Source organism: Octodon degus, unplaced genomic scaffold (assembly GCF_000260255.1).
Source record: "Octodon degus isolate 3935 unplaced genomic scaffold, OctDeg1.0 scaffold00033, whole genome shotgun sequence".
Taxonomy (NCBI): domain Eukaryota; kingdom Metazoa; phylum Chordata; class Mammalia; order Rodentia; family Octodontidae; genus Octodon; species Octodon degus.
The window spans coordinates 14188333-14199671 of NW_004524609.1; the positions used below are offsets into that span (position 1 = coordinate 14188333).

Here is an 11339-nt window from a genome sequence, read left to right on the forward strand (position 1 = left end):
CAAATCGGAAGTACAGTTTCAACAAATAATACACTGCATATATTCTTCTTAGTGGTTAATTGCTGTACAAGATGCAGACTTGTGATCCTATTTACAAACACCATGTAATTTTATTTTATTTTATTTGTGTGTGCTGAGGGCTGAGGATCAAACTCAGGGCCTTGCGCTTGCCTGGCAGCTCTTCTACCACTGAGTGTACCCCAAACCCCATAAATGTAACTTTTTTATTCAATTGAATTTCATGTAACATAAAAGTTTGTTGCTTTTCTAATATTCTGCTGAAAAAAATAAGACAAAGTGAACCACACCCCATAGATCAGGTGTGTCCAAGGCTGCATGGGGACCTGGACAGCTGGAAATACAGCCCCACAAGACTTTAAACTTTTCACATTTTATGATTTTCTGTTCTTCTTGCTGTTTTGTTTTGTTTTTTTTTGAGACAGAGTCTTACTACGTAGCTCAGGCTGGCCTCAAACTTGTACTCCTCCTGCCTCAGCCTCCCGAGTGCTGGGATTACAGGCGTGCACCTCTGCGCCTAGCTTAACATCATGTGATTTTTAGCAATATCTTTCTCCACTCCATTGTTGTACTTACACACAGACTGCGTAGGTGACCCTGGAGCACGGTGCAGAGGGGTGCGGAGCACTGCTAATTCTGCCTTCTGCCCCGCTACATCGTCAGTGGAATCCCTGCTGATGCACAGCACACCTTCTAGGTGCGGTGCAGTTTGGTAAATCAAGCCCAGCAGTTGCTGATGAAACTGTTTCAATCTCCCTACTGTGCATGTGCCCGTGAAAATGAGTTTACTGCCCGTAAGCAGACATACGCTTTCTTGTAAAATAATTTAATAAGTTAGAATATAAAGCTAAAGGCAGTCTCGTTACTCATATATTGCATATTTTCTATATGGCCCAAGGTGATTCCCTGTTGCTCAGCACAGCCCAGGGAAGCCAAGAGGTGGCACACCGTGTCAGGCATGCTCTGCAAAGCACCCTCCTCCCTGGCATTAGGGATGTTGCCCCTGGTGACACCCTGCCTGAAATGTTAATGACGCTCGCCTTTTTGAGTTTTCATGACCACAGTACAATTTGCTCCCAATAAGGAGAGCTACTATGATTGGCCTTTACCAGAGCCATGGGTTTTGCTCAAGGTCACATGGTGGTAAGTGGATGGACGAGCTGTGTGAGAGCCTCCCCACCTACTTCTCCATGTAGCTTTGGTATCCAGCTGCAGTATCACTGATCATGGGTGAACTGAAAAATATCCATTTCTGGGAACTTCTCTACGATCGGGCCAGGTCAGTCACTGGATGTCACCGTCTCCGTCTTCATGGTCAGCTTAACAAGGTCAGCATCCAAAGTGTCTTGCTTTGTATTGAGCTTTAGTTGATCTATGCTGATAATATATGCCTTTGAGTACTTTTTTATTTTTTTTATTTATCTTTTTTAAATTTTTATTTATTTATGTATGTATGTATGTATGTATGTATGTTTTGTGTGTGTGTGGCCAGTTCAGCCCACCAGGGTGCGGGCAGGCTGGCATGTGGTGCTGGGGATTGAACCGCGGTCCCTGTGCTTTGCTTAGCTTAGTTTGTTCTAAGTAGGTGCTTTAGACCACTGAGCCATCTCACCAGCCCTTGAGTACTTTTTTAAATGAAACAAGCTGCTTCACTGTTGCCCAGGCTAGCCTTGAACTCCTGAGTGCCAGTGATCTTTCTGCCTCAGTCCCCACAGTGGTTGAGACCACAGGTGTATGCCACGATGCCTGCTGTCGTGGCAACTTGCCCAAGGTCTACCAGGTTCTGTTCTTGAGCTTTCCAGCAGCGGAAGAGTGTGTCTCCCGGGCAGCACACTCTTGCGGTCAAGAGGAAGAAGGAAAGTGAAAATCCCAGGAGTAGCAGGGAAGGCCATTCTTGGGGTCTTATGTGGCACCGGGAGCCCTGAGGGTGGAGGCTGGGAACTTTGTACACTGTCGGGTGATGGGTGGCATGTTGGGACCAGAGCTTCCTGCTCTACACGGCAATCTATGCAGGCTGGGGACACGTCATGGGCGTGTGTGTGCGTGTGTGTGTGGAGTCTGTGTGAACAGTGGAACAAACGATCCTTGTGTGTTCCCCAAGTCCAAGCTCAGGTCCACTGGGGACCACCCAGGAAGGGTGGTCACTGCAGGAGGACCTCTTGGTCAAACTGACAACATAGTTCAAGACCAGGAACCAGATGGGGACTCTGGAAGCGCTGTGCCGTCTCAGAGGCCCAGGCCTTGGGCTGAGGTTCGTGGGGGGAGCTACCCAGGGCGACCTCGTGGCAGCACTACCCAGGGCAGGATGTGGGTACCTCTTGCTCCTCTCAGCAGGGTTGTTATCCTGACCACAGGGACACAGGAAGAGTGACTGGGCCCAAGCGAAGAAGAAGAAGACCCTGACTAGTGCCCCGCTGTGAGGTGGGGAGAGGAGGTCTGTGGGCTTCCGGGGAGTGAAGTCTTGTACTAGGAAAGTGCCAGGACCTGTTCATTCAAACGGGGTACACAGGACGGCGCCCATGGAGCTCCCAGGGAGTCTCAACTGCACTGGCAGCTCGGTTCTCTCAGCTTCCTCCATTTCTCCCGCAGCTCCAGGAACACAAACAAAAGAAGGTGAACAAGGAAACAGCCAGGCCCCAAGAAAGCAGAAGTGGGAGCTTTAGACAGCGACCTACCCCGCGGGGCTGCAGACTCCGGTCCAGCTCTGCGTGGCTCTGGGTGCCCTCCGTGGGCACAATGTCCCCCCGCGGGGGGCTGCCTTGGGCTCTGCTGCTTCTGTGGCTCCCAGGTGAGGGGCTGTCCCCCGGGGTGGGTCTGCAGGAGGAATGACAGGCCTGAGACTGTGGGTGGTGTCATAGGAAGCCCTCTCACCCATGCAGAGCAGACAGCAGGGTGGCCGTGTCCCCATGGAGCAGGGTAACCTCAGGACCACACCCTGAAAAGAGGCGGCAGGGCTCTTTCCTCTGTGCCCACCAGACCCCGCACCAGCCACAGCGTGCATGGGTTAGTGGGTAGCTGTGCAGGAGGGGCACTGAGGGAAGTTTCCAGAGCAATTATAGCAGCAAGGAGAACAAGAGGCTAGGATGTTCCAGGGTGGGTCAGTGTGGCTGGTCTAAGCACTCTTGAGCGCTGAATCTGGGGGAGGAATCTCCAGGTTTACCAGTTTGGGGGCTCAAGGAAGGGTGGAGAGAGTCTCAGTGTCAAGACCACAGGGATTTAGCCAGGGAAGCAGAGGGGAGCCACAAGAACCCTGCCTGGAAGACCAAGGTCAGAGGAGGGGAGGGAAGGACAAAGGCGAAGGGAAGGAAGGGCAGGGGAGAGAAGGAAGAGAAGCTGCAGCATTTACCTGGGTCCTGACAGCACCCAAGGCTGCCTCAGGTCACAGTCTTCTGAGATATTTCATCTTATTTTGTTTGCCTTGTGGTGGCAGGATACTGTATTTTGAATCTTTTTGGTTGCTTTTTCTTGTAAGCTAGGTGTTTCCTTTGTATTCATGGGAAAGTATTGCTCTGTGTAGTAGTTTGAAAGCTGGTCTCTGTTCCATTGTCATTATCTCTGTCCACCTCCTGAGTATTTTTGATTTCGTTTGGCTGTGTTGGGAAACAAACTCAGGACCTGGCACATCAGGCAAAGCTCTACCGCTGAGCTGCCTCCCGGCCCTGTAGTTCCTGCCTGGGCCTGTTTCTCCTTCCTTCCCTGATCCGTGGGTTGACATGGGCAGAATGACACAGTGGACACTCTCAGGGAAGCAGGCCAGTGTTTCCCAGTCAAAATGAGGACTGCCTACCATGACACTGACCGACTGACTGACGGACTGATGGACTGACTGACTGATGGATTGACAGACTGACTGACTGATTGACTGACGGACTGACTGACGAACTGACGGACTGACGGACTGACTGACTGACTGACGGACGGACGAACGGACTGACTGACTGATGAACTGACTGATTGACGGACGGACAGACGGACTGACTGACTGACTGACTGACTGACTGGCTGATTGCTTGAATACAGTGCTGGGGACCTAACGCAGGGCCTCGTGCCTGTTGGTCACGTGTTCTCCCACTGAGCATTTTTTCAAATTTTGATTTTGATTAGTATGTGTTTGTAGGACATAATGATTACATTCATTGTGGGCAGTTGATACATGTATGTGGCACACCCTTATTCTCCCTGTTCCCTTCACAACCTCTATGTCTTCATGTATGTTGCTGTTTCCCAGTATCTATTGTTGTGTTCTTTAATTTACCTCTACCACGGGCGACTTATGTAAGAAAACCATGTGCTATTTAAGCTTGTGCACCTGATTCGCTTCACTTCACACTATGGCCTCCAGAGGCATTCATTTTCCTACAAATAACTCAAATGTGTCCTTTACCACGGAGTAGCACGAATATTCACTGTACATAAACGCCACATGTCCTTTATCTGTTCATCTGTTAATGGACACAGAGGCCACTTCCCAGACTTAACTACTATGACTTGTGCTGCTGTAAACACAGGTGCCCACAGACTGTGACAAAACATGATTTCTTTAACTCTTTGGGAGAGATACCGAGAAGGGGAATAGCCGGGTCAAATGGAATTTCTAGGTTTAAGTTTTTGAGGAATCTCCATACAGCTTCCCATAGTTGTTGTACTAATTTACATTCCCACCAACAATATAGAAGAGTCTCCCCAAAGCCTCTCTGTCACTGGCTATTATTTGATTTCTGGACGATGGCCATTCTTTCTGAAGTAAGATAGACTCTCAGTGCTGTTTTAATTTACATTTCTATAGTGCCTAGAAATGTTAAATATAGGTTTCCTGTATTTACTGGCCCTGTGTACTTCTTGTTTTTCCATAATTTTTTTTTCTTTGTGTACTTCTTCATCTGAGAAGTGTCTATTCATTTCAGATGCCCGTTTTTTTAATGAGATCTTTTATTTTGAGAGGGTTCTGAATTTTTTGAGTTCTTTGTACATTCTAGATATGAGTCCTCTGTCCCAGGGGTAGCTGATAAAAAAAAAAAAAAACTTTTCCTCACTTTGTAGATCATCTCTTCCGTCTCTTGGTTGTTGCCTTTGCTATGCAGAAGATTTTTTAATTTGATAAGATTCTATTTGTTCATTCCCAAAGTTATTTCTTTTATAATAGAGGTTCAACTGAAAAAGACCTGCGTCCTCAAGAGTTCTGCCTATTTTAACATCCAGCAGCTTGTGTGTTCCTGTTTTCATATTTAGCTCTCTGATCCGTTTTGATTTTATTTAGGTACATAATGAGAGCTAACTATCTAGATAGGATGTTCCACATGTATATAGCTAGGTTTCCTAGCACCATTTGCTGAAAAATGTTATCTTTCCAGTGCTTAGTTTTGGGCTCTTAGTGAAAGACCAAATAGCCGACTGTGCAGGTTGGTTTAGCAGCCCCTACTCTGTTCCATTGATCACTATGTCTTTTTGTGTTAGCACCATGCTGCTTTTATCATTGTGGTTTTATAATATAACTTGAAATCTGAGATTGTATTGCCTCCTGATTTGTTCCTGTTGCCCTGGTTTGCTTTTGCTATTCTACTTGCAGTGAATTTTAGGATTGTTTTCTCTAGATCCGTTTGGAATACTTTGGGCATTTTGATTGGGATTATATTAAATCTATATATTTGTTTTGGAAGTTTGGCCAGCTTGATAATATTGGTTCTGCCTATGCAGGAATAGGGGATATTTTTCCATTTTCTGATGTCCTCTTTAATTTCCTTTTACAAAATACCGTTATTTTTCTTCTAGGGAACTTGTACTTCTTTGTAGGAATTCCTACATATGTAATTTTTCTTGATGATATTGTGGGGTTTTTTTGTTTGTTTGTTTTTATTTTTGTATTTAGGACAGGGTGTACAGGGTGTACAGGGTCTCACTGCGTAGATCGGACTCCTAATGATCCTCCTGTTTACAGCCTCCCAAGTGCTGGGATTACAGGCACGTGCCTCCACGCCCAGTCTCAATTGCTGTCTTAGGGCACCCCAGGGGTGAGACTCACACAGCAGGCCCAGGAATCGAACCCCAGGCCCCTGCATCTACCTAAGCAGGCATTTTAATCTACTGAGCTATTTGGCTGGCCCTTCTTTTTTTTTTTTTTTAATTTTATTTATTTATTTGTTTGTGTGTGTGTGTGTGGCCAGCTCAGCCCACCTGGGGGCAGGGCTGGCTGGCATGTGGTGCTGGGGGATTGAACCGTGGTTCCTGGGCTTCGCTAAGCTTGTTCTAAGTAGGTGCTTTAGACCACTGAGCCATCTCACCAGCCCCAGGCCCCTTCTTGATGATATTGTGAATGATATTATTTTTCTAATTATTGTGGACTGATCAGGCCCCCAAACCCTTAAAATACGAGTTTACAGCAAGGGCTAAAATCAAAAGAGACACATAATATAGTTTGTGGGGAATCCAGGAAGGCCAGAACTCTCTACAAATCAAGACCATGAGTTTTCTGGGTCATAGTATTGATGAGGTTTCCACAGATTAGGAGTTCAGGAAGTGGAGGGTAGGAAACCCCACACATAAGTTAGAACAAAGGCAGTGAATTTTGCAAATTAAGAGAACTGTTTGCCCTCTAAGGTTGGCTGTTTTATTGCTCAGGAATAGGGAGTGTCAGCAGCCTGCAGAAGCAGCTGGGTCCTGTCTTCAGAGGCTGTGAACAGGAGCTTTTCCAGGACATCCAGAGAGCTCTGTGCTCAGCAGCTTAACCCTTACACAGCCTGGTCTCTGACACCTAATTTCTTTTTTTGGTGAGTTTAATTTATTTATTTATTTATTTATTTATTTATTTATTTATTTATTTATTTATTTTGGTGGAACTGGGGATTGAACTCAGGCCCTTGCGCTTGCCAGGGAAGCGCTTATTCCACTGAGCCATCTCCCCGGCCCTTTGGTGAGTTTATTACATAGAAACACTACTGATTTTTTGCATGCTGATTCTGTATCCTGCTAACTTTAGAGAAGGATACTGGCTTTATAAATTGCTGATTTTAGAGTCTTTGGTGGAATTTTTGGGGCTTCTGTGTAAAGGATCATGTATCTACAAACAACGATAATGTGACTTGTTTTCCTGTATGTATTCTTTCTATTTCTTTCTCTTGCCTACTTGCTTTGGCTGGTGTTTTACATAATGTACTGAATGGGAGTGGTGATAGTGGACATTCTTACCTTGTTCCTGATTTTCAAGGGGAAACTTTCATTTTCTTTCCCCATTTAATATGATGTCCGTAGTAGGTTTGTCGCAGTTGGCTTATCAGATTAAAATAAGGTCCTGCTATACCTGTTTCTTCAGGTTTTTAAAAATTATGAATGGATGTTGAATTTTTCTACATCTATTGAGATGCTCATATGGTTTTTGTTCTCTCTTCTGTCTATGTGGTGTATTACATTTATTGATTTATATATGTTAAACTGTCCCTATTCTTCCTTTCATATCAACTAAGACTTTGTCTATTTTGTTTATTCTTTTGAAGAACAAGGTCTTTGATTCATTGACTTCTTGCACTGGATTTTTAGTCTCCATTTCTTTCATTTCTGCTCTGATCTCTATAATTTCCTTCCTTGTACTAGCTCTGGATTTGGATTTTTCTTGTTTTTCGAAGACCTTGAAGTGCATAATTAGGTAATTTGTTTGGGTTTCCCCTGTTGCTCTGTTAGGGCACTCATAGCTATGAGCTTTTCTTTTAGGGCTGTTTTTTTTTTTTAATTTTATTTATGTGTGTGTGTGTGTGTGTGTGCGTGTGTGTGTGTGTGTGTGTGTGTGTGGCCAGCTCAGCCCACCAGGGGGCGGGGCTGGCTGGCATGTGGTGCTGGGGGATTGAACCGTGGTCCCTGTGCTTTGCTAAGCTTGTTCTAAGTAGGTGCTTTAGACCACTGGGCCATCTCACCAGCCCTAGGGCTGTTTTTATTATGCCCCATAGGTTCTGGTGTATTGCACGGGCATTACTGTTTGATTCTAGGAGCTTTCTAATTTCTTCCTTAATTTCTTCTGTGACCCTTTGGTTATTCCAGAGTGCATTGTTTCATTTCCATTTGTTTGCGAAATTCTGTGGTTTCATTTGTCATTGGTCTCTGGTTTCATTGCATTATGATTTTATAATATACGTGGGATAACTTTTACTCTTACTTTTCACTTTTGTTTGGTTTTTTTGAGACCATGTCTTGCTCTAAAATCCCAGCTGGCTTTAAACTCACCATGTTGTCCATCTTGGCCTTGAATTTATAGTGATTATCCTGGCTCCGCCGCCACCACACTTGGCTTTGCTTCCTTTGTATTTACTTAAGTGGCTTTATGAAGAGTGTTCATGTGCTTTTGAGAATAAAATGCAAGCTGCTGCTGCTGGGCAGAACGTTCTGCAGATAACTCTCAAGCCCGTTTGTTTAGACTCGGCTCTGATATTTCCTTGTTGATTTTTTTCTACGTGATCTATCTTTTTGTGATAGTAGGGTACTGAGGTCCCTCACTATAATTATTGTGAGGCTTATGTGATCTTTTGTGTTCAGTTATTTTTGTGTGCGCCAGTGTTTGGTGCATATATATCCACAATTGTTATCCTTCCCGTTGTATTGTGCCTTTAACCAGTATGTAATGACCTTCGTTGCCTAGGGTGGTAAGTTTTGGTTACAAGTCTACTTTGTCTAAAAATAGATTAGATACTTCTACTTATTTTAGGGCCTCCATTGCATGGAAGATTGTTTTCAGTCCTTTGATTTTTTAGTGTATGAATTTCTTTTTTGATGAAATGTGCTTCTTTTTTTTTTTTTTTTCCTGTACTTTAGAGGAGGATCTGGAGGGTGTTCAGGGTCTCACTCCTAGATCAGACTCATAGCGATTCTCCTGTTCACAGCCTCCCAAGAGCTGGGCTTATGGGTGCGCCACCATGCCCAGTCTCAATTGTCTTCTCAGTGGATTAAAGCGTGTAGGCACTTTAATCCACTGAGCTATCTGGGGAGTTGAGATCATTCTCATTGATAAGTATTGAACTATTTTGATTTATTCTTGTCATTGCATTAGTTTCCAGTTGCTGACCATTTTTCTGCCTTCTACTTAACTGTTAACCCTCCTTTATCAGCTCTGGTTTTGTTTTTTGTTTTTTTTTCTTTTTTGGCGGAACTGAGGATTGAACTCAGGCCCTTGCCCTTGCCAGGCAGTTACTTATTCTACTGAGCTATATCCCCAGTCATTCACTTAATTCAGATTTTTGACATTGTTGTCTCCTTTGTGGATAGCCTTGAGAATCTCTTGAGTCCTAGTTTGACAGCTGCAAATTTCTTGAGGTGCTCTTTGTCATGGATAGATGTTATTTCTCTACCAATTTTGAAAGGTGGTTTTGCAGAAAATAGGAGTCTGTGTTGGAAATTGTTTTATCCTAATAAGTGTGTGTTACTTTTCTTTTTTTTTTTTTAATTTTATTTATTTATTTATTTGTGTGTGTGTGTGCGTGTGTGTGGCCAGCTCAGCCCACCAGGGGGCAGGGCTGGCTGGCATGTGGTGCTGGGGGATCGAACCGTGGTCCCTGTGCTTTGCTAAGCTTGTTCTAAGTAGGTGCTTTAGACCACTGAGCCATCTCACCAGCCCAGTGTGTGTTACTTTTCTCTGATAGCTGTTGGGATTCTCTCCTTGTATTGGGCTTCTGGGATTTTGAGTATGAAATGCTGTGGAGAAGTTCTTTTCTGATGGTGGCTATTTGGGGCTCTGTATACCTTTCTTATTTTCTTTCTCTATACTTGGAAAGTTACTAGCTATCATTTCTGTACACAGGTTTCTTTAATGCCATTTGTGTTGCCTTCTGATTTTTTTTTACTAATTCCAGTTAATCTTAGATTAGTCTTCTTTGCATCCTCTAGAAATTGTTTGGTCCATTTTCCAAGTTCTGTCATTTTAAGGTCTGAGTACATAGCCTCGGCATGAGCCCTACTTTCTAACTGATTCTCTGTCCTCACAGCGGTCACTTCTGGTGCCTATTCTTTCAGTAGAATTTCTTTTATCTTCTAGGTTCCTTTCTGGTACCTTTCATGGATTCTAATTCTTTTTTATTTTTATTTTATTTTATTTTTTTGCAGTACCGGGGATTGAACTCAGGACCTTGAACTTGCCAGGCAAGCACTTATTCTACTGAGCTATTTCCCTGGCCCCCTTGGACTCTAATTCTTTACTAAATTGGTCATTCATGTTTTGTATGACCTTGTCTGGCTCAGCTGGCTTTTTATTCATGTCTTCTATAAGCTCACAGATTGTTTTGTTTATTAAGTGCGTTCGCTATTTAGTTACATCATCTTTCAGCTTGCTGAGCTTCTTATTGTTTTGTCTTTTTTCATCACTTTTGGCTTTTGATTTCTTCTCTATTGGCGTCCAGTGGATGAGCTCTGAAGGAGTTGAAAGTTTTGGAGGCATTCTGTTGCCTTATTTTCTCATGGAAAGACTTTATCTAATGGAGGTTTCCTTTGTTAGTGTCTACTTTCTGGTGACATATGCTGGGGATGGCTGACCACGGGTCTTGGCGTCTGTCCCAAGGTCTGACCCCTCGGCCAACGTGGGTGGAAGAGACTGCAGCGTAATTAGCCCAGTATTCAGTTCTCTGGAAATAAACCACAGTATCATTGATGACACAACACAAACCAGATATTGGCATTCAGTAAAAGCCAATTAATAGCAATAACCACACCACCCCGATAATGGCAACAAAATCAGTAACAATAGCAGAGTCAGAGATAAACTAGATTTTTTTTTTTTGACACAGGGTCTCAATACATAGTTCAGACTCATAGCGATCCTCCTGTGTCAGTTTCCCCAGTGCTGGGATTACAGGTTTGCACAAACACACCGAGTTTCAGGGCCTGCGTGGCACGCCCAGGGTTCTGGAACTGGCACAACATGCGGTACCAGGGATCAAACTCGGGGTCTTATGCTTTCCAGGCTGGTGCGTAGGCTATGGAGCTATCTCCTCAGCCTGATACACTGGATGTTGACATGCCACAGGAGTCAGAAAAAGCTACCAACTGTATCACCCTTAACAATAGAAAAAAAGACACAAAACAAAGGTTGACATAACAGTAAATACTTAAATGCAACTATACCAGTTGTAACAATTGAAAAGAATTTAATGATAGTAACATACAGTCAACTAAATATCTAAAGATCAATGAAGCTTAGTCATAAAGAGCAAGGGGTGGGGAAGAGGAAAACAAAAGGAGTAAACTTTGAAAAATAAAGAAAGAGGAGAGGGGCTGGTGAGATGGCTCAGTGGTCTAAAGCACCTACTTAGAACAAGCTTACCAAAGCACAGGGACCGCGGTTCAATCCCCCA

At 44.0% G+C, this 11339-nt stretch overlaps 1 protein-coding gene across 3 annotated transcripts in view; it reads left to right on the plus strand.

The window, feature by feature from the left end:
- Positions 1–1270: 1270 nt before the first annotated feature.
- Cd300a (CD300a molecule) overlaps positions 1271–11339 on the plus strand; it is a 23481-nt gene continuing 13412 nt past the window's right edge. For 2 of the 3 annotated variants that reach the window (XM_023714034.1, XM_023714036.1), the window contains exons 1-2: positions 2380–2452; positions 2608–2806. In XM_023714034.1, coding sequence (XP_023569802.1) covers positions 2755–2806 — 52 coding nt within the window. In that variant the 5' untranslated portion in view covers positions 2380–2452; positions 2608–2754. Of the gene's footprint in view, positions 1347–2379; positions 2453–2607; positions 2807–11339 lie in introns of those variants that run through there. The other variant, XM_023714035.1, reaches the window with a different exon arrangement.